Source organism: Girardinichthys multiradiatus, chromosome 19 (assembly GCF_021462225.1).
Source record: "Girardinichthys multiradiatus isolate DD_20200921_A chromosome 19, DD_fGirMul_XY1, whole genome shotgun sequence".
NCBI lineage: Eukaryota > Metazoa > Chordata > Actinopteri > Cyprinodontiformes > Goodeidae > Girardinichthys > Girardinichthys multiradiatus.
In genome coordinates, this window is record NC_061811.1 from 28,801,496 (window position 1) to 28,829,076 (window position 27,581).

At 36.3% G+C, this 27,581-nt stretch overlaps 1 protein-coding gene across 1 annotated transcript; it reads left to right on the top strand.

The window, feature by feature from the left end:
- The first annotated feature begins 18,790 nt into the window (after positions 1-18,790).
- Positions 18,791-26,659, top strand: LOC124884949 (MAP3K12 binding inhibitory protein 1). Its single transcript, XM_047393014.1, has 9 exons — positions 18,791-18,948; positions 20,416-20,532; positions 20,779-20,985; positions 21,549-21,645; positions 21,998-22,063; positions 22,374-22,532; positions 22,813-22,910; positions 26,397-26,435; positions 26,524-26,659. Exons 1-9 carry the CDS (start codon positions 18,886-18,888, stop codon positions 26,629-26,631), a joined length of 954 nt encoding a protein of 317 aa, XP_047248970.1. The 5' UTR covers positions 18,791-18,885; the 3' UTR covers positions 26,632-26,659.
- The last annotated feature ends 922 nt before the right edge of the window (positions 26,660-27,581 follow it).

A 27,581-nucleotide genomic window follows, 5' to 3' on the forward strand; every position in this document is an offset into this window, starting at 1 on the left:
GGAATAACACTGTGGTAAAGTTTAAAGCAGGTTAGGTTATACAATAATATTCCAAGTTTTGAACATGTCGCGGGGAGTCATGGCTGTACACCTAAACTGAAAGAAGAGCTTTAATTAGCAAACCAGCCAAGATGCCCATGGTAACTATGGAGGAGTTGCAGAGACCAGCTCTTTCCACAGCAGAAGGGAAAATCTATTGACAGGACAACTATTCACCATGCACTTAACAAATCTGGCGTTCATGATATAATGGAAAAAACAAAGACCGTGAGGACGAAAGCCATAAGAAGTCTCATTTACAATTTGCCACAAGCCATAACACAAACAAATGGAAGAAAGTGCTCTGGCCAGAATATACCAAAATTGAACTATTTGGCATTTATACGAACTGCTATGAGTGGCGGAAAACATATACTGTACATGATATTTACCTCACCATCCTCACAGCAGCACATAGTGGTAACAGTATCATGCTGTGGGGATGCTTCTCCTCAGCACAGGCAGGGATGTTGATGAGAGTTGAATAGAAGATATACGGAGTTAAATAAAGCACAATCCTTTAAGAAAACCTAAAAAGGGCTAGACTTTAGACTGGGATGCAGGTTTTGACTAAGAGAATCTGTCAGTATGATGTGCTGGATACAGGATGTGTTAACACAAAGAAAGACATCTGCAAGGCATTTAGAGATCCTATTGTTTCTATCCGTGAGTTTTGGGAAGGTTATAAAGCCATTTCTGAGTAACTTAAACACCATCATTCTACTGTAATAAAGATTATATACCAATGAAAACCATTTAAGAGAGTTACAAATCTTTCCAGAAAAATTCACCTCAAGGTTAGATTTTGCGTTGCTCAGATAATTAAAAAAAAACCCAGGAGTTCCATCTTAGATAAAAAAAAAAAACATAGCACCACATTTAGAGAGAGGCTGAAGATCTGATTTGTTTGGTCCGGAGCCTTCTCTTGACAAAAATATGGCAGCATGACATAGGCTTGTAAAGCTCGATCTGAATGATCCACAGGACATAAGAAACAATGCATTTTTCACGTAAGAAACTAGAGTAGAGATGTTAGGCCATAATGGAACGCCTATCAGCACAAAAACCTCTCAAACACTGTTAAGCAAAGAGGTGGAAGAAGGATGATTTAGGCATGTTTTGTGCCAACAAGACAGTTATTAATTCAGCCTTTAACTCTTCTTCTTAATTGTGTTCTAGATTCAAATGAGTGACAAACTTTCTGATAGTTGAGGCTCATCTGAAACTGGATCATCAGCAGGACAAAGATCCAAAACACAGCCTTAAATTTAGGCTTGAAAAGCAGGGGCGTGGTGTAGCTGTAATGCGCACGACGCAAATACGGAGGCCTCAGTCTTCAACATAGACTTCCCGGGTTCAAGTCCAGACCCGGAGACCTATATGCTGCATGTTTTCCCCCTCACCCCACCCCACTACTTGTTTGCCTACTTTGGAAAAATAACAAAAATGAAGGCCATTAGTGCCACAAAGAAAAGACTGTAAAAGTTGTACAAAAATATATATATTTCCATAAAGTGGTTCTACAAGTGGTTCCACAATTTATTGAATCATTGGAGCACTTAGTTTATTCCACGACTGTATTGACAGTAATATAAACATTCGTTTCCCAGTATTTTCTCTGTAACTCATTTTGAAAAAAAAAGAAAACATAATTTTCAAGCCACTTTGTCAAATGAACTTAACAGTTCAAATGTTTCAGTACTACAAACAAATAACAAAAATAATAAAAAATGATTGATTAAATTTTAGTATTAAAATGATAGGTAAAATAGCAGAATACCTTAAATGCAACATATTTAAAGAGTTTAATTTGGGGACAGCTGTAAAACTAGTGTTGCTGCTCATGGCTGCTCTCCTTTTTGTTTATAGCTTGTTTACCTTCATGCATGACAAATATCTCATACATTGTAGTGCATGTCTGGTGCTTGGCAGACAGCCATGACTCCGATGAGTCTCTATAGTTCCAACTGAAGATGCAATAACAAGGAAACTATCAACATAGAGCCTCTCAGGGAAAGACTGCTGAGTGATTGGAGCACTCTGAGTCACTGCACTTCACTGCAGCCATTTAGGCTCTGCTGAGTACCATCTCAGCTGCATGGAGGACAACATTCGCAGACTGAAACATGTCATATGGCAACCTGGTCATTCCTTGCTTAAAGCGTTGGACCTGGACAGTGGAGGAATGTCATTTGTAGTGGATTCACATTAAAGACGTTTCTGAAGTACTGTGTAAGGTCACATAAGCACTTTCAATACGTCAGAATCTTCCTCTTTTTTAGGTACTATAAAGATAGCACACTGGTTTTGATGGTCTGCAAATTTGTAGGATTGATAACATGAATAGTTTGTTTTTGACGCTAACATACTTTGAAATGCCCCAGGCTCTCTAGCCAAATGCCTCTAGTAGGGGGCAGCTAGATGGGGAGCACAAGATCAAGTGAAACACCAAGATCAAGTGAAACACCAAGATCAAGGTCAAGAGCCAAAACAAAAATTCAACTTTATTTAGGTCTTATGTGATATGTTGCTTCAAACTTAACTTAACTTAACTTAACTTAACTTAACTTAACTTAACTTAACTTAACTTAACTTAACTTAACTTAACTTAACTTAACTTAACTTAACTTAACTTAACTTAACTTAACTTAAACAGCCAAATAATCTGTTAGTTAAAGTTTTCAAGTACTCTGACCAAACCTAAACTGATTTGAAATATTAGCGCAAACCTCTTTAGCCCATGCTGCTAATTTGAATCCTTTTTAGTACTGTTATTCTCCACATTTTGGACCAAGATGCTTGATCCTGGTTTAATTTGAAAGTTTTTTTTTCACCGAATGAATAGGTTGGTGCTGAGGGACATTCAAAAGTGCCTTGCTAAGAATGACACCAAAATGTGACTAATAGCGTATTTAAACAATCAAAAAAGTTAACAAAATAAGCTGAAACTGAAAGTTAAACACCGTAACATTTCAGAAATAAACATATTAAAAGTCGGGTAAGCATTTTTATTCCCCAGAACTGATACTGGATACCAGAACCACCTTTTTGGAGTTGGGTTTGGGGTACCAGATTTACACTCCTGGGTTTGCTTTTTTTTTTTTTTTTACAAAATACACTACCGATCAAAAGTTTTAAAAACACTTTTTCATTCAATGGTTTCTTTATGTTTATGAATTCTTACACTGGACATAGATTCTCACTGAAGGCATCAAAACAGTGAATGAACACATATGGAATTATGTAGCAAACGAAATGTGGTAAAATAACTTTCAATATGTTTTATATTTTAGAATTCTTAAAGTAGCCGCCCTTTGCTGTGATTAAAATATTAACCCCTGGTCGTTTCTCAATGAACGTCTTGGAAGTTCTTTCAAGACTCTTTGGAAAACCATTTTAGGTGACCACCTCATGAAGCTCATGGAGAGAATGCTAAGAGAGCAAAGCAGTCATCAAAGCAAAGGGTGGCTATTTGAAAAAATCTAAAATATAAAAATATTTAGAGTTACTTCACACCTTTTGTTTACTACATAATTCCATGCGTGTTCATTCACAGTTTTGATGCCTTTGGGAAGAATCCACAATTTAAATAGTTATGAAAATAAGGAGACCCATCAAGTGAGAAAGTGTATCTAAAACTGTTAATCAGTAGTGTAGCTCAAACTCAGCCAGATTGGTTGGAAAGTATCTTTAAACAGCAGTTTTCAAGTCTTGCCACAAATATTCAATTGGACTCAGGTCTAAACTTTAAATGCACCTTTCTAATAAACTGATATGCTTTCATCTAAATTAATCTATTGTAGTGCTGGCTGGCTGGCTGTATGTATGTTTAGGGTTGTTGTCCTGCTGGAAGAGGATTCTACTACAATTTCAAGTCTTTTGCAGCCTCAGGATAATGTGCAGTGTTAGTTTTCCTAAATGCATAGTGTTTTGCATGTAGACAAAATAGAAAAAATTTGGTTTCATCTGACCAGAGCATGTTCTTACAGATGTTTGCTGTGTCAACTTAATAGCTTGTGGCAAATGGAAGACAGGATTTCTTATTTCTCTGTCAAAGATGGCTTTCTTCTTGCCATTCTTCCATAAAGAGTAGACTTGCGGACTGAATGACTAATAGTTGTCCTGTCAACAGATTCTCCCACCTGAGCCATGGATCTCTGCAGATCCTCAAGAGTTATCATTAGCCTTTTGGCCGGCGTTCCGATTTAAACTCTCCTTGCCTGGCCTGTCAGGTTGAAGGTCTTTGTAGATTTATAGTTGTTCCATTCTCTATACTGTGGCTTGTAAAAGTATTCATACCCCTTGAACTTTTCCACATATTGTCACATTACAACCACAAACATAAATATATTTTATTGGAATTTTATGTGAAAGATGTTTAAAGATTGGGAAATTGTTTTATAACTTGCAGGTTTAAAGTTTTTAAGGGTTTCATAGTACGAGGGGTAAATACAAACAAACGCCAAACTTTCTAGATTTTTATTTGCAAAGACGTAACTTTTAACCTATGTATTTACAATATATGTATTCTCCTTCCTCTTTACAATTAGGCACCACTTTACGTTGGTCTGTCACATAAATCGCCAAGACATTACGATGAAGTTTGTGGTGATCATGTGTCAAAAGTTCAGGAGATGCTAACATTTTTGCACAGCACTGCAACCCCCTCAAAAAAACTAGAAAAATGGTTCTGAAAATAGTACAAGTTCAAGAACTCCTAATTTGCCCCACATGTGAACCCACGTCAGAGTTCAAATAAAAGAGTTGAATCTTCCTCCACCTAGTTGGAAAGGCAGCGGGCATTAATGTGTGCAGAAATGTAAGCAGGTTAAAACCATTATGAGGATCTTCAGCACTTTGTTCATATTATTAACTCTCTTGACAGTCAGAAGTGGTTTAAAGCAATCACCTACTCACCAACTATTAAAACTGACTTTCAGTGAAGGATGTACTGCAGCACTAAGAGTGGTGTTTTCCTCATCACATTAACTCATTCAGTTTAGGTGAATAGGTTTGCCTATATGAGTATGAAATACTAGAAGGAATGTAGTTTCTGGTTTAGTTTAGAGTTACATCTCTTGAATAAGGCTGTCCCTTACCCTTTCTTCAGTGTAAAGGGAAACATGTAGAGGGGGAACACAGAAAGGCTTGTACAAGATTCAAGATGGATACTTGCATGTCCACTAAATATAATGTCCAACTGAAACAATGTTTAGCCAAAAAACGATTAGAAAATGTAAGGGAGAGATCCTTATAATGTCATCTTTATAGCTGTCAAACCCGATGATTTAACTACAGCATAAGCAGATGTGTTTTACATTTATTTCGTCATTATTAATATTTGTTTATGTAATGCTGTGCAATATTTTAAACCACCCATTCTTGTTGAAAACATTGACAAATCTTCAGAAATGCCCACAACACAGTACCATGGTAAGTGTTTGCTTCATATCATCAAACAACTTTTAAATTCAGAAAAATTCATCCTTTCATCCATCGTTTTTACCTGCTGCCTAAGTGGCCATTGGGTGAGAGGCAGGGTACATGGGGTTACCAGTCAATCACAAGGCAACACAGAGACTCACAGGACCATCAACCATGTAAGCACACACTCACATACCTAAGGGCAAAATCGAGAGACCATTTAACCTTCAGAAAAAGATCATTTGAGTAAATAGACAAAAGCAATGTTTAAATTATGATTTCATTTATTAAGGGTAAAAAGCTATCCAAACTAACCTGACCATAGGTGAAAATATAAAAAATATAATAGCCCTCCTTGTTAAATCATGAAATAACTGTGCCTGATTACTGTCTGACCTGTAGAATGAGGAAATCACCAACACAGAACAAAAATAGAGCCATTATTATTCTGATTAAATTAATTGTGCCCAGGTTTTGATATAGCCTTTAGGTTCTTCTGTTTTCAGACACACAATGTTGTGTGTCTGATAACAGGGGAGGCATTATCCATAAATGGAAAAACATGGACAGTTGGAGAACCTTCCTAGCTGTGGCCAGCCTGCCAAAATTACTTGAAGAGTATGTGCACGACTCTGAAGGTCACAAAAGAACCCAGAGCATCAAAACCACTGTAGGGCTCGGTTAAATCCACTTTTGACAGGCAAAAACAAAAAACCACAACAACAAATGTTAGAAAATACAATAGAGTTGGCTAGTCATAGTGAGGTCTTAAAGTGGATTGAAGTTCTGGCATTATCTTGAATAGGTCATTTATTCTCAAAAACCTTCCAATGTGGCTGTTATGAAACAATTTTTCAAAGACAAGTGGGTCAAAATTCCTCCAGAGTGAAACCAAACAGATTTAATTCAGAACACCTATAAAATTCTATCCTGAGATTATTAACTATTGGATATGATGGTTTGGAGCTCCTTAATCAAACTGAATCATTATATCAAAGGTTATGCATGTGTTTGTCACTCCCTGTTTAACGTCACTGCAATTTGGTTTTTTTTTTTCTATGTGCTGTCGTGATAGTTATGACTGAATCTCTCTGGTGTATCATAGTTTACCTTAAAACAATTTTTATAAAGTCCTTTTAACACCATGCTGTCAGAAAATAATTATTGTAGAGTTTTGGGGACTAATAAAAGAAAATGATGCAGGTGACCAATGTAAGGATGACAACTAAAAGCAAATGAACCTAAAGATTCCTAACTTTTCTAACAGCTCTAACTATAAATAAAATGAGTTGTCAGAAAAAAGCGAACGTCTATGCTTTCTAATAAAGAACAAGTCTTCACTGAAAATATACTCTGATAAATTTAATCACATTAAATGGATGAATTTAAACAATTTGATCAAAATTTTAGAGGTCTCACTTTGTCCATGGAATAGTCAGACTCCATCCCACCGGAAAAGAATACATTTCATTTTCCCACCAGCAACGGCACTATAGTACCAAACACTTCTCAAAACCATATACCACAAACTCTCTTGCTGCTACAAAAAAGTTATGTTTAATTGTTCTAAAACTGAACAAATCGAATGTTTGGGACTGACCATAAGATTGTCTCCTGAAATGTCATTCACAATTATTGTACTATATAAGGCCCCCTTCAGCTAAAGATGTGTTTTTTGGCCAACTCTCTAATGTTCTAAAAAAAAAAGTAACACTAAAGAGGTTATTTTGATGGGAGACTTCAACATAAATTGGTTGGACAGACAAAATAGAAAAAAAAACAAAAAGAAATTACTCAGAAGTTTAATTATACACATAATAAAAAAATGCAACTCGAAGTCACCACAAACGCTTATAGATTTAATCTTACAAATAAGGCTGACAGAATTGCAAAAATGTACAACTTAATAACAGGCCTATCTAACCATAATTTAACATTAGTGATTAGAAGATTGTCAAAAGTACATTACAGAAATTTAATCATACAAGATTTAAATGAAGTTAGATCCCACATTCCAAAAAAACATATTCAGTTATTTGAAAGTGAAATGAGACACATTCATTGGAACAACATAGGCATGAATAAAGACAGCAATGCAGCAACCAGAGACTTTATAGAAACAGTTCAGTGTCATCGTTTTACAGATAGTTCTAAACCACATGCAGTAAACTCTCAAAGGAAACCAGGAAGTGTTTAACAGATTTATTGAAAGCACAGAAGTAAGTACGGTCTTGGCAGAGTAGGCAAAGCTGTAAGGAAGAAAGCATAGGTAAGTTAAGGTGGTAAATAAGATGGGAAACTAATGGTGTTCTCTCTTACTAGTTGGTTGTTGACAAACCACCAGGAGGAGAGGGAGTCGGGCTGGAGGAAACAGCGTGGGACTACGGAGGTGAGTTCTGCCAAGAAACTTAGTCCCTTGGACGTTTACGGTGTTTGGAGGATTGTATGGTGGGCACGAGTGGAGGGTGGACAGGATTTGTGGAGCCAGGGTCGGAGGTTGAATCCAGGAAAAGATCAGCAGGAGGAAATCCAGCAGCACAGCGTTTGCGAAACACCAGTTTGTAGATCCATCCATGGGAAACTTGGAACGAGGTCCCATAAGCAAAATCCATTGGTGGCCAGCCTGGGTAACATCCAGGTAGTCACCAACACGGTATACTGAAAAGACAAAATAGGTTAACAAAGTCAAAGCAAGCAATACAAGAAGTGGCTCAAAGGTCAGCTTGGATAGTACCACTGAAGGCTAACACTCGAGCGCTGACATGCTGGCTGCCTCCTGCTTAAATACTCCAGGAGTCTCATCACCGGTGAATGGAGAACACCTGTCTCACCGCTCCTGCTCTCCAACGCCCTCTAGAAAACCAAACACAAACAATACAAAAAAAAACACAGAGATCTCCAACCCCAACATTCAGCAGTTTGTTTCTAAATACTCCAGAGTAATACAGGGAAGGTAAAACAGTAAAATGGTCTTACCTTGTCTGAATGACGAATTATGAAAATCAATGAAAATCACAGAGACTGCACTGAAAAAATATGTAAAAACCAGATTTATTTCTCCCCGGTTAATATACAATGGACTCCGAAACAAGGTCGTTCTGTTATTGAGAAAAGCCAAGGCTGTATTTTTTCTTGATATAATTAAACAAGCCAAAGAAAATTCAAAGAGCTCTGAAAAACAATTGACAAATTAACTGGTAAGAAACTATAAAAAAAATTAATCAATAGAATTAAATATAGGCAGGATATTCTGTAAAGATGATCAGTTGATAACAAATTATTTCAACAATTATTTTTTAGATTCAGTAAACAAAATTAGTCATCAGACTCCCTCGAGCTTTGTGCTTAACCTGCTTTATCATCGCATACAGATTTATTGCACTTGAAAAGGATTAACGTGATATTAACAGACAAAATAATATTGTCTTTATCAAATTCATAATGTAAAGATTACTAGGGGCCCAATAGTTTTCTCATTAAAAATCATAAGGATATTTTAATGCCATCTATAACTTACTGTATATGGTTAATAAATCAATTGATAAAAGTGTGTTCCCCAGTATCTTTAAAATGGCAGTGATAGTACCAGTCCACAAATCAGGTGTTAGAAAAGACGTGAGCAACTATAGACCAATTAGTATACTACCAATAGTTTCCAAAATTATTGAGAAATAATGCTTCAAACATAACTTAACTTAACTTAACTTAACTTAACTTAACTTAAACAGCCAAATAATCTGTTAGTTAAAGTTTTCAAGTACTCTGACCAAACCTTAACTGATTTGAAATATTAGCGCAAACCTCTTTAGCCCATGCTGCTAATTTGAATCCTTTTTAGTACTGTTATTCTCCACATTTTGGACCAAGATGCTTGATCCTGGTTTAATTTGAAAGTTTTTTTTTCACCGAATGAATAGGTTGGTGCTGAGGGACATTCAAAAGTGCCTTGCTAAGAATGACACCAAAATGTGACTAATAGCGTATTTAAACAATCAAAAAGTTAACAAAATAAGCTGAAACTGAAAGTTAAACACCGTAACATTTCAGAAATAAACATATTAAAAGTCGGGTAAGCATTTTTATTCCCCAGAACTGATACTGGATACCAGAACCACCTTTTTGGGGTTGGGTTTGGGGTACCAGATTTAAACTCCTGAGTTTGCTTTTTTTTTTTTTTTTTTTTACAAAATACACTACCGATCAAAAGTTTTAAAAACACTTTTTAATTCAATGGTTTCTTTATGTTTATGAATTCTTACACTGGACATAGATTCTCACTGAAGGCATCAAAACAGTGAATGAACACATATGGAATTATGTAGCAAACGAAATGTGGTAAAATAACTTTCAATATGTTTTATATTTTAGAATTCTTAAAGTAGCCGCCCTTTGCTGTGATTAAAATATTAACCTCTGGTCGTTTCTCAATGAACGTCTTGGAAGTTCTTTCAAGACTCTTTGGAAAACCATTTTAGGTGACCACCTCATGAAGCTCATGGAGAGAATGCTAAGAGAGCAAAGCAGTCATCAAAGCAAAGGGTGGCTATTTGAAAAAATCTAAAATATAAAAATATTTAGAGTTACTTCACACCTTTTGTTTACTACATAATTCCATGCGTGTTCATTCACAGTTTTGATGCCATAAGGATATTTTAATGCCATCTATAACTTACTGTATATGGTTAATAAATCAATTGATAAAAGTGTGTTCCCCAGTATCTTTAAAATGGCAGTGATAGTACCAGTCCACAAATCAGGTGTTAGAAAAGACGTGAGCAACTATAGACCAATTAGTATACTACCAATAGTTTCCAAAATTATTGAGAAATAATAATAATAATAATACATCACACAGCAATTGACAGATCATTTTAACAGTGATAAATTCTTGCATTCCATGCAGTTTGGTTTTCGATCTAATTATTCAACTGAAACAGCCTGTTGTTATTTGACAGAAAGCATCAGAGCGAGTCTGGACAGAGAAGGAATAGTGAGTACTGTGTTCCTGGACTCTTAAAAAGCCTTCGACACAGTAAACCACACTGTGCTCCTCTCTAAATTATCTCATTAGAATTTGTCCAGTGATGCTTTCAATTGGTTTAAGTCAAACCTTTCAGATCATGTACAATGTGTACGAACAAATAATAGAGTGTCTTCTATGAAGTCCTGCATCGCAGGGGTCCTGCAAGGGTCCATTTTTGGCCCCCTGTTGTTCAGTATTTATATCAACGACCTTCCAGCAGTGTGCAAAGACGTAGATCTCATAATGTACACAGATGATGCCGTCATGTATGTACATGACAGAGACATAAATCTGGTTGCTATTAAATTGTCTGCTTTGATGGGAAAAATAAGGGACTGGCTACAAGCTTCCTGTCTTACGTTAAACGTCAAAAAAACGGTTGGCATGTGCTTTAGTAAGACCAAGACATTTAAAGACATATTGAGTATTACTGTTAATGGTGAAAAACTAAACATTGTATCTGAAATGAAATATTTGGGAGTCCACCTAGATATAACCCTGGGGTTCAATAAACGTATAAAAAAATTAAGTAATTCAGTCAAATATAACATCTTTACTCTCAGACACATAAAAAAACAGCCCAACACTTGAAGCATCCTAAATGTTTTTCAATGCTATGGTTGTTTCCCACATCATTTATTGCACTTCTTGTTGGTCTCAGGCTAATGGGACCACACTGAAATCACTCATGTCTCTCTAAAGTGTTAGACAAAAAAACACATCATCATCACCATTGTCACATCCTTAGCAAATACAATTTGCTAAAGAAATTCATTTAACTATGTTCTGATCAACAACCCGGATAAACATTGTGATGTCCATTTCACAAAAACTCTGTGTTCCAAAAAGGATGTTCTACGTTTGCACAATCCGCTTTTTCATTTAAATCCATCATCATAAAGTTCTGTGTAGATCTGCAAACATTTTCTCAAAACCAAAAAAAAAAACCACATTATTATTAATCAGTTGTGTTAACATCAGTCCTAATGATGTCTATACCTTTTGTTCCTTATTATCTACTGTTGATATATAGGTACCTAGTATTTTTAGTATTTATCAATTTGGGCTACTTAACCTTTTTAGGTTATTTGTTTTGTAATTGTATATGAACTGCAAAGTACATATTTTAAATGAGAGACTGGTAATGTTCTGTATTGTGAATTTTTTACTGTGCACACTTGCCCAGCGATTGTAGATGGAAAGTAGCTTTAGCTAAGTCTGGTTCAAAGCATCTTTTCTCGTGAGATGAATGTTTTTGTACATAGTCCCTGACAAATAAGTAATAAACTAAACTTAATTAAACTAAATTGCACAGCGGTCTACGAAGAAATGGGGCCAACATTTGGACAACTTATTGTAATGTATGGGGTATTTATAAACTAACAGAAATATTTTTAAAAAAAGGTTTGCTACCTATTTTTATGATATTTGGGAAATGGGTTTTGCTTTTCTTTTTTTAAAACAGAAATCCAGATGTTTCATTAGATATTCTGCTTTTTGATTATATGTTGTGTTTTGATCGTGTTGGGATCATGATTATTGATTTATTAATATTTATCAATAATTATAATTAAAAATCATAATTAATAAAATTTTATTTCTTAACCGAAAATCCTCATTTATGAATCGAAACCAGAGATGTCTTCTGGTGTTGTAATTGCGGCTCAACGCCTTTGATAATTACAACCGTTAAATACTCAGTAATAATTGATAACTATTACCAGAGATGTCACTGTTTAATCGACTGTTTCTGCCGAAATGTGGGGAACTTTAACCTTATTTTGACTGACAAATCACTCTTGCACAAAATAAACACAAACGACTTCTCTTTATCTATGTGAATATTTATTAAATCAACAGCCTGATCCCCCTCGCTATTCCGATTCAATAATTTTCACCTAATCAAACAGGCAAAGTTCTACACAGAAGGGAAAAAAAATATCTCACTAAACAAAATAAAACAAAACAAAACAGCAGTGGGTGTGTATGAGATCAAACCAGCAGTTATGGCAAAGGTGATAACATGACAAAGGAATATGGTGTTGAACGGAATTTTGGGAAGCGGCCCGCCAGAAAGTGTAGCTTAATTACAGTGAGCCATAAAATATACCCAACCGCTGGGGATGTTCGAGAATACAAAGGGTTATAAAACTTTTGGCGGCAACTCATAAAACATGAAGTTGAAGACAAAGAAAATGGTTGATTTTCACCATAAGGTTATTATAGCAGTCCAGTTTCACAGCGCACCTGCTCTCAGGTGTTCACATGGTAAAAGCACAACTTGCGAGAATCAGCGGCCTCAGAAATCAACAGTAATCAAGTTTCAATAAGATGGCATGCACATACAATTCAGAACACATTAGACTATAGGTGGCGATTCTACATCGCACTAAAACCCTACTCTACCCTGCCCAAGCTATCCCTAATAAAGATATGAAAATAAAAGGGTGGATTTTACTTGTTGAAGTCTTCCTTCTGGGGAAGCGAGTGAGAGAGAAAAGGGGGGTGAAGAGTTTCTGTGCGTCCGCAGTTAAACTCCAAGAAAGCGGTCAATCTCCATCCTTTGGCCTCCTTGGCGAAAGGGAAAAATATGATCTGACCATCAGCAGTCGACTGGAACAAAACAAGGTGGCGATCCGTCTCCTTGAAACCACTGTGAGGGTTTTTTTCTTCTGTTACATGTTAAACTCACGTCTTCGATCGGCAAAGTGAAATTTCTGGCCTTCTTATTCCAGAAACCTCTTTCATGAATTTTTCTTTTCCGTTGGCCAACGAGGAGAATAAATGAAATCCACATGGGACCTCTTCTCCAGAATGATGCGCTTCAGTTGCTGGTCCGGTTTCCAACGTGAAAAGCAAATGGTGGGCCAACTCATACTCTGTTATATAGTTGGCGGTGGCCTCAGAGCTGCAACGCCCTCGTCCTATCAGCCGCAGTGGCCACTGGGATTTGTAGTAACGGACTGTCCTGGGATACAAAATGGCTGAAAACGCCGGAAGGCCTGGTAGCATCGAGCAACGTGGAAATGATCCAATATTCAGCAAACAAGTGGTCCAACAATTGATTGGTCTTCTGTTGTGCTTTTTTGAGGACAATATGAGAATTCATCTCAACAGATGTAAACAAGAGATCATTGCATCATTTTTTTAGACTACAAACTAATAAGGGTACTACGTTTTTTAAAGATTGTTGAGATAACTAAGTAAACAGTTGCTTAGTTTTCTAAATTTTCCTTTAGGTGTTTTATGGCACTGTAGCCAAATAATTTCACTGATTGAAACTTTGCCCATCAGAGAATTTATCAAATAATGGCATTTTGTTGGAGCCCAGTCATGGGATGACACAAGGACTGAACTGTACACAGAGAAAAAGAGGATGTTAGAAACTCTGAATCTCAGAATGCACAGTTCTAAACCATTTTCACGACAAAACCCAGCAAGGAGGAGTTTCACAGCTGGAATCTCTGTGAGCTACAAAACTCTTGTGCGCAGCAAGACTTTCTTACCCGCAGCCCTCCATAGGTTGCATCAGGGAGAACACATATGTGAATGTTTTGATCTCGCTTGCCAAGTAAAAGACTACATATTTTAAGAAACCTTGAATGAAAAGTACGGTCTGCTGTATGTGTCCAGAGACCGTTACCTGGCCGAAGATAAGACTAGCCATCTTAAGCTTTCTCTCTGACCATCTGCAGAAAGGAAGCTGAGCCAAAAATTCCCCAAGAAGAGACGGTGTTCCTAATTACTTCGACAAAGCGGTACCCCCTCCACTATCGCAGCCCCGCACACCTTCCGAGTAGAAGCCTCTATTGAGAGCGGCCGCCATGCAACTGACTGGCCCTTGGGCCTCCTGTCCTCCTGTTTAGAAGAACGGTTCACGAAAGAGGTTGTGTCTGGGCATAGAAAACTAGTGTCCCATAAAACAATTCAAATATTGTTTATTTCATCGTGTTGTGCTTTGTTTTGATGCTTAAACTGCGCCGGGCCAGAGCAGGCCAAGATCAAGCCAGAGCTGAGGCTACATACATGATACATACTTTACTTTAATGAGTGTTTTAAACACTAATTGGTTTGGAAAAGTGAGCTTGTTCTGTTTTATGTGTTTTCCCTTCATTCCTTCTCACTAACCTGCATAAAATATGTCAAAATAGTGCTTAAAAACTTGTTAAATTGTGTCTCTGTTACCTGTAATGCTATGGCTAAAAGGTCTGCTAATGCTAAAACGGTAGTCACCATTAGTTTGGTTGTATTTACAACACAACACGTTCCGTGGTGTTGCGATCGTCCATGGCAAACCAGTAGTGCTCGTACAAGCATTAATATGTATGTAATATATTTAAAAGTACAAAAGGAACTTAAAGGGGTTCATAAAGAGTGCTGCAACCATTATTATTCTTTGTTGTTAAGTTGAGCTGTTTATATTTCAGTGTGACATCATTACACCTGCCTTCAAGACGGCCATCTTGTGTGTCCTTAACAACATTCAAAAATCATTCACTGTGAGGTCTAATTAACACAAAGTAAGAATCAGTTGTCCAAAAGGTTATTGATTTCCAATCCTGCAAAGTATTCTTAATTATTATTTTATTGAAATAATGATATACTGATCCTTTTGATTTGCATTAGGAACTAGTTGTTTGAACCCATACAAATTGTTGCTCTTCATTAGTTTCAAAGTTAAGTTGACCTCTTTCCAAACTCCTCAAAACAAAACTTGGTTCTTAAACAAAACTTTTCACATTGAACTGTGATATCACGGCATTGTTTTATTGGTCATTGGTTTCAGTTATCCTTTTGTTTCCTTTTTTATGGTTTATTAGTTCTCCTCATTCTTTTCCTTTTTGAAGTTGAATTCTTTTGGAGAGAAGTTGTTTGTGTTTATGTGCATGGCTTGGTGTTTGAGAAGGCCAGTGTGCAAATTCACTCCATCTATTATTCTATAATACAGGATAATATATTCAGGTATTCATAAAACATAACTGACAGAGACTGGGAGCTACTTGGCTATTAATTCCTGATAATCGGGTGGTGCCCCAACTTACTAATTTTGATCAAAATTACTAACTTTGATAATAATTGCCTTTGGCACTTATTAATTCAGATAATAATTATTCAGAGCCAAACCAAGCCTGTTGTTTGTGAAACATTGGATTATGATGAGTAGAGAAACGGTATTTTTAAACATTATTTTAAACTTGGTTGCTTAGAGCTGTGGTTGGTGCATTGCATGTCAGGGTCTTTTTAACTACAGAAAAAAACTGCACTTTGAGTGTTGCAAGCAGAAATCTATACTTTGAAACTGAAAAAAGTTCACATATAATTCAAAGTTATTAAACTCATCTTATACTTACTAATTACATATTTAAAGTGCTATATCAACTATATGTTGAAACATCAGTAACATTGAAATTATTTTTAAAGAAGACTACTACTTGTGACTTAAAAAGGACTGCTACTTCAAGTGGTACATAATTACATAAATATTACTGTTTTCCCTATTTATAATCAGATAAGATCATGAGGTGAAAGCCCAAACCTGTAAATGTCTGCAATTTGGTTTTAAATGTTAAAAATAACTGAAACATACCAATTCCTTCTTTAGGCTGTAGACGCACCTTAAATATCATGTCTAGGAAAAAGAGAATTCAGCTCTTGGTTATGCAGCCAGGCAAATTAAATGAAGATTTTCTTTTTTTAATTTCAGAGCTCCTTGCTGTGTGGGAACATTTAGTAACTGCTCAACGTGTCAAACCATGTCAAGTGTTACAGTTCCTTTCGTTTTTGAGGTGAAAAAATATCACCCTGCAAATGAATTAACCGAAAAAGGGCTTATCGTCAGACCCCTTCCTGAAATGATTAACCCTTCTAAAAGAGCATTATTGAGTTTTGAGTGCATGTGCTGTGGCTTCTCTTTGCCTGTAATTGTTCTTTTTCTGTTGTTTCCTTCATCAGTCTCTCACCCCATTATATGAAAGAAGGAAAAAATGTCTGAATAGAGGAGGGAGATTTTCCCACAGTCACTCAACTCAGAGAAATACACCATTGTGGCCAGGTTCCCATCCCACTGCCCTGCTGCTCAGTCCACCGTTGTCAGAGGCACAATGTTCTTATAATTAAGTGTTCATTCTTTAACCTGTTTGAAAAGTATGTGATGGAGAATATAGTCACGTGTAGCTAGAAAATTTATTCGCAGTCCTGTTAACAAGAAACTGAGTTGTACAGACATAATTTTAAGTGAAGATCATGAAGCAGTATGCTTCATTGTGCTGGCACAGATAAGAGATTTATTCTTGGAACTAGAAACCAAAATTGAGCCCCTTAAGTATTTTCTATAAAATTTAAGCACCATCAAATTGAAAACAAAGTACCATCTATTGTACTTATAATGAAATATTTAATTTTCTTTGAATTGTTTTAACGGACAAAGCTAAGTGGTTTAATATAACAAATCTCACACAAAGGTAATAACAAACTTCCTAGATAAAAGCAGAGTTCAGAAGGGAAAATCAGAAATCTAAACCTGAAAAAAAGATGTGAATAAAAAAATGTTTTCTGCGGTCAGTTCAATTGAGTCCAGTGTTATTTTGCTCTTTTCATTGTTGGATGTTAACTCTGCAAATTTTCTAGCAAAATAAAACAATATACACAATTCCTTCAGTAAAAAAGGAGTGGCACGAAGAAGAAATCTCAAATGACCTGCTCCTTTCATAATGCAACACAATAAATACAGGTAGCCATAGATTTTTTTTACATATTTACAAAACAAACCCGTAAGATAACATCTGCATACAACACAGTCTTTCTCAATTAGTGTTATTCTATAGGTTTTAAAATTTAAATAGAACAACAGATGAAAATGTTTCTTAAATTGTTATTCAGGTTTTTCTGTAGTTTCACTCCATAAACCAAAATTCACATCTAATTTAATGTAGGTCATACATACCCACTTTTTATTTGTTTATTTTTTTATGTAATTATCTTTGGATGTTAATAAAAAAAGATTAAGTAAAATTGTTCGATCAAAACATTTACCAGAACTAAGAAAACATTTACTCTTCTTTAAATGTTGATATATGTGACTAAATAAATAGACTTTTGTTATGTTGTCTTGCATCTGTAATATCATTATTTGTTGTATGTACTCTATACGAGATTCCCAGTTAGGCTCATAATATAAAACAACACCTTAAAATGTCACCTTACCTTTACTACTCAAAGTCAATTTGTTACTGTGCTAATTAAATCATCCTTTTTTCATTTTCCAAAATCATCAATTTCTATGTTTTTGTTTTCTATTTTAACAATATTTAATTATATATTAAGCCACTTCTTGGATTAAACTATTTCTCCAACCAACATGGATTCAAAAATAATTCCCAGAAGAAAAAATATCTGTAAATAAAATAAATTTTAGTTTTCTAGATACTGCACAAATGTTATTAAAATATAAATTAAAAGGATTATGTCCTAACGCTGAACCTTGTGGAACTCCAAATTTAATGTCCATTATTCATCATTAAACTGTACAAAAAGGTTCTTTATAGTTACAGATGGTTACAATTTGTGCATAAAACATGTTTCAACTGTTCTACAATAATATCAAACGGTCAACTTATCCTGTCTTCCAAAATCATCATATTAAAACAATAACTCCCTTAAAATAACACACTAACGTGTAGTTATGCCATTACAGCACTATTATGTAAGCTTAATGTTTTTAGGTGTGAAATTCTGATGTCTACTAGTATCACAAGTTAAAGACAAAAACAACTGTGTGTATTCAGGAAAGTACTAAAATAAAATAGATATTAAAAATAAAGTTAAGATGAGAACCTATATTATTGCGGCAAAAGACAATAAAGGAGCCTAAATTGACATTACAGTGGTGCATCCTTCCTCTCACAACATTGTGTACTTAAGTCTGAGGTTTCTTCCAGGATTTTCATGAGGGGAGTTTTGTAAAAGTACTTGCAAGACTTAAGATCACTTACGCTTCAAAAGAGATACAACTTACAATAGTTACATAAATTTTGCAATGGGCACAGCATTATCACCCTACTGCTTACATTTAAAAAGTATCCTTTTCCACAGTACAGATGCGCAGGGTTTTTGCAAAGCAACTATTTAATGCCTTATATTTGCTTTATTTCAAAGCACAACGCATGATGCTGTTCATTTTCATTTACTCCACAAATTACAGCTTCGAAAAATCCTATTATCAGCGATGGTTGATGTTTCCCAGCTGTGGAACGGGGCCATTTGGACGCAGTCTGCAATCACGTGACCAGATTCATGTTCTTCCAACCAATCAGCGCATAGTAGTTTGAGGTCCTTCGACAGTAATAGCGGAAGCAACAAAGCTAAGTGGAAATCACGCCCCTCCCAAAGAGCCCACTGAAATGTTCCGCTACAGGGACTGCGTGGATGTGATGCTGAGGCACCTTTCAGACTTTGGAAAACAGGTTGGTTAACAAGGTTTGAGTTGGTTTCACTCCGAGGACTGGGCCGTTCAGTCGTTAGTTAGCCTCAAGCTAACACTTTTAGCAACATGGCGCTAGCCTCGGCTTGCCCCGCTCCCCGTTTATTCATTGTTTTGATGCTGTTAGATTGTTTTTGCTTGGTTCTCCTTTGGCATTAATTGTGTGGCTTTTAATTCTTTTAACTCCTTGCAGTTAGATATGTGTGAACAATGGTTTCTACATAAATTGTGTCGCTCATTTATGTTATAATATATTCACATACAGTAGGAATGCTTAGTTTTACTTTTAGAGTGGATATAAGAACGTTCGTACTGAATTCCTGCAGCATCGCCTGTAAATTTGTATGAACTTTATCTTATGCATGTTTAAATCATTACTGGAGCTTTTTTTTAACGATGGATTTCTCTCAAATAGGTTCTGCTTTGATACTTAAGACAGCCTGTCTTTTCTAGGTCATGTATCCGGCTTCTTCCTTTTAGTGGTTAAAGGACTTGGCTTTAAAAATGATCAACACAACATGGATTGAATGGCAAACAAATATTTCAAATGTCTTCTGGATGTAATATTATACTGACCAATGCATTGCTGACACACTTGGTTTTTATATCTTTAAGGAAAAATGAATAACACACACATAAAAATAAAAATATTGAAATGAAATGTTTTGCATAAACCTTTAATGTTTTTTTGTTTGTTTTTTTTTTAAGAATAGTAGAAAGCGGTTTTGTTATAAAGCTAAGTATATACTGTTATCTAGAAAAGCCTGTATTGTTTGTCCAGTGAAGTAAAAAAGTTTCCAGCAATATAAGTGACCATCTAAATGCATGCAGGCTATTTAACTTAACCGTTACATTTCTTTCAACGAGTGTTTAACCCTAACTGATCAATTTACAGATTATCAGATTGTTACTCATCAATTAAATATTTACATTTCTGTGTTAAATAAGGTGATTTTCCTGATGTTTTACATTATTGTGGAGTTTCACCAATTAGACAGACATTGGAATTGGCCGATTTTTACCTGGATCAGCAGGTCATATCCAAAAAAATCTGATTTTGTTTTCCTTTCCATTTGCACTAAGAACTTCTCCTACTGTTGCCTTACAAAAGCATCAAGCAATAACGTTTAAATTTAACAAAATATTAAATGAGAGAAATGGAGATGATCTTGTAATTATTTAATTTTCTGAATGAATCAAATCTATTAACTCCACATCGTTTGTGTTGTAGCCTTAAAACAAAATTGGAATAAGCAGGTAGGTCTTCAAAGAAAACTAGAAATCATTATTGGCCTGGGAAACTCTGAATATTGTATTTCTACAATCAGCATGTTACCATCTTAAATTTCAACCAAATAAATATCATATAGCCCTTTGAGTACTTTGTCATGTTGCTTTACATTTTCCGTTGAGCTTGTTTGTCTTTTTTTTTTTTTTTTTTCAAATAAAGCTCAGATTAGGGGATGCTGCTTTAAGAATAGAGGTCAACCACAGCGCTGTGAATCTGACATCATCTTCAGAGGCTCATGTTCACGGCTGTTTGCAAGAGCATATTGCTAAATTACAGGTAAAATTGATGCGTGTTAGTTAGTGCATGTAATACTGACCCTGGATAAGTTGTATCATTTGACTGAAAGCTTTTGCACAAATGGTTTTGAATTGATAAACATGAAATAATTATTTGCAATGATGGACTATTTCAATATGTATTGTGGGATGCTTGTTTCTGTATTATAAGACAAATACATATAGTAATATATCTAACTAGTACTTCTTTCTAATTGGATATAATGTGATTTCTCTTTTACTGTAGGCTGTTTCAGAAAGCCTGAGGACACTAATGGAGTCTGAGGGTGTTACATCTACGGAGGAAAGCATGACAGATAAATCTGTCACGTCACCCTCACCCCAGGAGCAGACAGCTGCCTTGCCAGAGCTCCATCGGCCTGGCTCAGAGGCTGTAGAAAACAAGACTCCGACTGATGACGTCATGGTCCAGATCCGAGCCGGAAAGTCAGAGGTTGGTCCTTGTCAACGGATCCGTCAGCTGTTCTTGCTGTGACATTTTAGAGCCCTTCACACTCTGTCAAGCCAAATGAATAATCATAAGTAATTGCTCCCGGTGATGTGAGCATGACGTGCAGAGAAAGCTTGATGAAGACCTGATAAACTGGGTTCGACAGAGAACGAGGGGTGCTTTAGTGCTGGGCTGGGGTAGAACACACCACATTGCTGGAGGGTTTTGAGAGAGGGCCAGGTCCTTGATGGATTATGAAGTGGATGCTCATTACTCTGAGATTGCATGTGGATGAAGGACAAGAGGCAGCATTCTGTTGTGCATTTATTTTGGTAGCCAAGCAAACCGTATTCATATTCCATCAAGTAAAGATGGAAGAAATCTTAACTTTTTTTTTTTTTTTGCAGCCTGGTTTAATTTCTTACACTGTATTTCTCATTTTATGTCACAGAAATCCCTACATTACTCTGTTCCACAACATTAAGTAGGAAACAAAAACATCACATTCTTCAACCCGATCAGTGCCTCATCAATCTATTGTGTCCTATTATCTTTGTTGTCTCCAGATTGAGCGAAGAATATCTGCATTTATGGAACGCAAGCAGATGGAGATCAATGAAAACAATGTGCGCGAGTTTTGCAACGTGATCGACTGCAATCAGGGTGAGAACGGAGGGGGGGCTCAGGAGGTTTGGGGGCAGGGTGGAGAAAGAGCCTGCACACAGATTGCCAATGTTTGGGAGAGAGCTGATTTCCACAGGCGAGAGGTCAGGCTGAACTGCTCCAAGAGTGGGCTTGAAGTAGCTAACACGCTCGGCCTTAAAAATGCAACCCGTTCTGTGCAGAAAAACATGAGACAGGGGACCTGCTTGAAATTCAAAGGCTGTCTGAGACACCAGTAACACAAAATTAGGAGAAGCTGCAGTTCATGTGTGATATATACTTTTTTTCAAAAAACATTTAATTAAAATTGTAAAATCTAAATTCTATATTTGTGGAATTTTATCCTTTGTAGAAAATAGCTGCGCGAGGACAGATGCAGTCTTTACACCTTACCCAGGATTTAAAAGCCATGTAAAAGGTAAGAACATCTGAAATTCTGCTGGTGTTACAGAACAGATCGTTAATACATACATTTTTCTACATGAATAAAAATGAAAAAATTGAAGACCGTCTAACTGGCTAAATGTAGCATTTGGGTGTTTGTCCACGTCTATTGATCTATAGCAACCTACCAAATATTGCATTCAGGCTGTCATTTGCCATATTGCTCACATTCATACGTGATAATTATTGTGATTTCATACATTGTGTAGCTCTTTTCATGTTGTTCACCTCATTACGACTACCCACCAAGTTACACCCTTTGTTTATGTTCCTTGGCTGGGCAGTCACACGAGTAGTAAACACCTATGGGCCCCAGACTCGTAGCACCGGGAGCCAAGGAGAGGCCTGGGAGCCTCAGAAGGGGCCAGCAGCCAGAGACTGTGGCAATGCAGCCACAGAGGAGCGGCTTCAAAACATCGAGGCTCATCTCAAACTGCCATCAGGTGAGAGAACTATTAGAAAATATAGGTAATGTTTCATATATATATATATATATATATATATATATATATATATTGAAACACACATAGATTTAGAATGATAAAACTGAAACATGTAGTAGTTGTACCTTACATAAAAAGCAAACCAATTAAAATGACTAGTTTAAAAAAGGAAAACACTTAAATATAGTTTGAACTTAATTGCCTAATTGAAGCCGTTATGTAAAATCTGAAGTATATAAAGCTATTCCTGATGTTTTTTGTTGTTGTTCTCTTTTTTCAGTGGGGCCAGTTCCTTTGAATGTTTTCCAGAGGCTCAAGAAGCTGGAGGATCGCATCCTAGAGTTAGAAGGACTTTCACCTGAGTACTTTCAGTCCAATGTGAGTCCTTGGGATGTATAATGGGTATAGGAAAGCCTCTTCCAATTTATTCAAACTATTAATACACAGACAATAAAGACATATTGCTGGAGCAGAAATAAATGAGAAACTAAATGTATAGAATATGGTTTCGCATGAATACAGATTTTCTAAAGTCTGTGGAGAGGATACACTTTTAGACCCATCTGTGTCTGCTGCACACAAACTTCAGTGTATCTTTTTTTGAGAGTTTTTATGAAAGACAAATTTGTCAACTGGACAGCTATTTCTCACGCACTCTACAATGGCCTATATTGGAGAGTAGCAAAAACAATTCATAAGAAGTCCTATTTTCACTTTGCCACAAGCCATGTAGGGATAACGACAAAGGTGTGCTGCTCAGATGAGGCCAAAACTTTTCTTTTATTCCTACATACTTATGGATGTGTTGTGAAAAACACAGTGAGCACACAATCCCCACCATGAAACATCATGTCGGGGGGTCCTTTTGCAGGAGCAGGAAAGCTACTCTAAGTTGATGGGTGAATAGATGGAGCTATATACTGGGCAATCTCAGAGGAAAACCTTTTAGAGGCAGCAAAAGACTTGAGACTGGGGCAGATACGACATAGAGCCACAATGGAATGGCCCATTCAAAGTCCAGACCTAAATGTAACAAAATCTTTGGCGAGGCTTGAAAATTGTTGTTCACAAACGCTCTTCATCCAATCTTGAGCTATTCCGCAACTTATAGGCAACAACTTTAGTCTCTAAATATGCAAAGACATCCTGCAAAAGACTTGCAATTGTAATTGCAACAAAAGTACAAAGTATTGATTCAGTGGGGCTGAATACAAATGTACACCACCCGCATCATTCTCCTACTACAAATTTCGATACTACTCTTGTGTTGGTCAGTCACATAAAACCCATGTAAAATGCACTGAAGCTTGTGGTTGTAACGAGACAAAACGGGAATACTTTAGTGAGAGCAATTAATGTAAGGGAGTTCTGACAGTGACCTATTTGCCCATGTAGCTGCACAGTTTAAATCACTCACAGCACATTCAAATTTACCTTCCAGCATCCACTCAACGTTCCCAACGCATAGCCGTCCTCTTTTAGGAGCCCAGGTGTCTATACCATTTCATGCAATTAGCGCAGCTTGTAGTGTCTTGAGGATCATAGTGTCACTATATATGTGTATATTGCTGCGATTTTCAGACTTATACCTACTCAGATTTAAATAGTCAGCCTTTGCAACATTTCCCCTAAGAAATACGCTCACTAACCTACCATATAAACCTTACATATAGTAAAGAGAAATCTAGAGATTTAGCTAACAGTTGTGCTAGGCATTTAGGTGTTGTCAACCCATTTATTTGTCGGTGTGTTTCAATGAAAAATGGCAGCATATGCAAAAGTAAAGAAGGGCAGAGATTTGCTGTGTGTTGAAAATAAGCTTTTAAAGTATGTTTTTAGAAGTGTGTAGTGTCCAGATGTCTATGTGGAGTACTGCTTTACAATGGTTTCAAACCGAAATCTACTTGCTGATTAGTGTGGGTGACATGCCGATGGAGTTTCATCTTTTATGATTTATTACTTCTATTAAATGAGTATACAGTTATTAAAAACACAGGGATGAATCCAGAGTGTTAAAAAATAAAAATATGAACTAATGAAATTAAATGTAAGTTTTCTTTACAGAGAACCTTTAGCGTATTTTAATTGATCCTTGGTATAAGGAGAAGACGTTTACTTAAAGACCCTAAAGGTGTGCCTAGGATGTATTCAGTAAACATTTCAGAACTATAGGAAGACACCAGGTCGTTTAAAGCTTCAAATCAATGACAAGTATTTTAAAATTAGTTCTTTGTTTAACTGGAAGTTGGCACAGAGATCTTTAGATATGCTCAAACCTTTCGGCTTCATTGAGTAGCCGAGCATCAGCTTTTTCCTTTAGCTGAAAATGCCTATTGTGATAATCCAGGAAAACCACAATAATCTAATACCCTTTAGGTTGTGTTAGGAAGGATCTGACTTTGCTTCTAAGTAGCTAAAATGCAGCTTGTACATTATTACATCTTGGTTTTTGGCATGCTTACAACATTTTAATCAGCATTGAATTCAATTTAGGATAAATAAAATGTTTCAGGTTATCAGAAAATACAAGAAGAATCTCTGTGTTGAACTCTGTTCAACTTCAGATTATCCTGGATAGCAAACGTTTGGCATCAGTAAATAAGTCAGCGAGGTTTTTCTTTTGCTATGTAATGTTTTCAGCAGAAACAGAAATGTATGACTGTATCAACAGCATTTGAATGAAGGTGTACTCATCACTGTCGGACTGACCTAAAGCAGAACTTTTCAAGACATGGGAAACAAGACACTTACTTCTAAAAGTAAATGTACAGAGTTTGCTTAGTCAGTTGCTTCTTTAAATACTTTTTAGTGGATATTATTCAGTGGGACCATAAGCAGATCTAACCAATAAGGTTGATCTGTAAAAAAAAAAAAAAAAAAAATTAATGGATATAAAAGATTTATGTCTGACAGCAACGATAGACAAGTTAAACAGAACAGGGCTAGGAACTCAGCCGTGGGGAACTCCATGAGCAACACTAATTTTATCCGATTCAGAATTGCCAATAGAAACTGAAAAAGTTCTACTAATGAGCTACAAAGATAGCCAAGATCAGTACCTACGTAATATTAAATACGCTGAAATATGAAAAGCATCAGCTTTTCCTTTTAAGTGCAAATACTCAGATAATTTGGACCTCATTTTAAACCTGTTAGAGAATCGGCACAGTCTATCAAAGTCTGCTTTCCTAAGTTAAAGGAGTCCATCCAGGTTGTTAGTCATCGAAGTGTGCTTGAGATGCTCCATGTCTTCTCATACTAGTATTTCTCAGCACAACATGCTGCTTCTGTGCAAGTGCTGCTCTCTGTCTGCTTTTGACTCGCTGCATGTTTGTGAGCAGAGCAAGAGATGTCGAGTGTCTTTGAATAAATGGTTGAAGATGGGGGTCTTTTATATTCCAAGTCTCCTCCCCAATCCCTCCTCTTGTTTTTTCCTTGCTGTAGTTTGGTGTTTAGTGAAAAGCGCCGCACAGTTGGCCCATGATTTTAGGAGCAACATTCTAATACTCGGCATAGAGCAGGCTTCATAAGCAATTCTAAAGGGTTTTATAGACAAAACGAAGCAGATACCAATTTAAAACGTATTGCTCCAAGCAGAAGGACATCTCTGCAGTAACTAGGGACGTTTGCAAAATAATACTGCCCCGACTCCTCCCATGCTTTTACTTCCTCTATTGTTAAAATATCTAATAAAAACGATATACCATGATTTAAAAAAAAGATTTTCTCATAAATCATATCCTGTGCCTAGATTTCTTTGTATAAATCCCCCTCTTTTTGTTCCATTAAGTGACTAAAAGTCTGTTTGGATTCTGTTTAGAAATGGCACAAATCAAAAAGTTTCATTGTCTGCTTTTATTACAGAGTCATCTCCACAAGCGGGCTAAGACGACCACTGCTCAGGTTAGTCCTTTTCTGCTTTCTTCTCAACAACAGCTTATTTGTTTGGTGAGCACATTTAAACATCTGACTTGTACTTGTTGTCCTTCAGGTTTGCACTTTGTCAGACCTGGATGAGAAGATTAGTGCTGTGAAAGCAGCGCTCCTCAAGAGGGTTTCAGAATTTGGGCCAGTATACGGGACCGATTGTCCGCTCTGATTCACAATAAAACCAGTCAAGCATTCAAGATAAACATCGTGGTTTTTTTTTTGTTAATGCTCATCAGTCACTTCAATGACTTTTAAAACAGTGCTGATCCGATTACAGTTCGTCCTGTTGACCCTAAGCCCCAGCTATTCCCACATTTATCTACTTACTAGTTTACATGGATCCAAATCACAGACTTGCAAATGTATAGAATTGGATCCAATTCCAGTCATATAGTAAGATTGTGATCCAAATATATATACTGCTCAATTTAGTTCTAATACAATTAGCTTCCTAAGGAAGCCCAGCAGATAGCATTGAATCGTTGACTTCGCACCAATCCCTTCTCTTAAGAAAGCCCATGGCAATATAGAAAACTTGCTTGCTTTTATTTCTGGTGCTCAAGTTTTTCCTTGCCCTAAACTGGATTCAGATACTTTGTTCAGTTATATAATACTATATGTGATGTTTTTGCCTTGTGTTTGATTCCTACATTTTCTGCCATTAGTTTGTTTTTGCCTTTTTCTTCTGGAGCAATAAAGATATAAGCTTTGAATACAACTGTCATCAGTTCGGTCCAAAAATTGAAAAACATTTTGTCATTTGTTTTTTTTTATGATTACATGCTTCTAATTTAAAAAATAAAAACTAATATATTTCCTTAGTTTGTAATTGCTAAAACAATAGTGAAAATTTTAATTAGAGTATAGCATCAAGGCAATTAAACTCCTGGGGTATTTATCTGGTCAGTTAAGATGCAGAGGGGGCTGGTATTCAGTATCAGTATCTATGAAACTAAAAGCTGTACAAGAAGGGCTACAATGAAACAACCCCCCAAAACAGGAATCATTTTAAAGGTGGAGGCCACTGACATTTTCTCATCTTTTCTGTTTCACTAGTTTTTGCATTTATCTGTTATCATGAGGTGATACCTGGACTCTACAGAGGTTGCACAGGTAGTC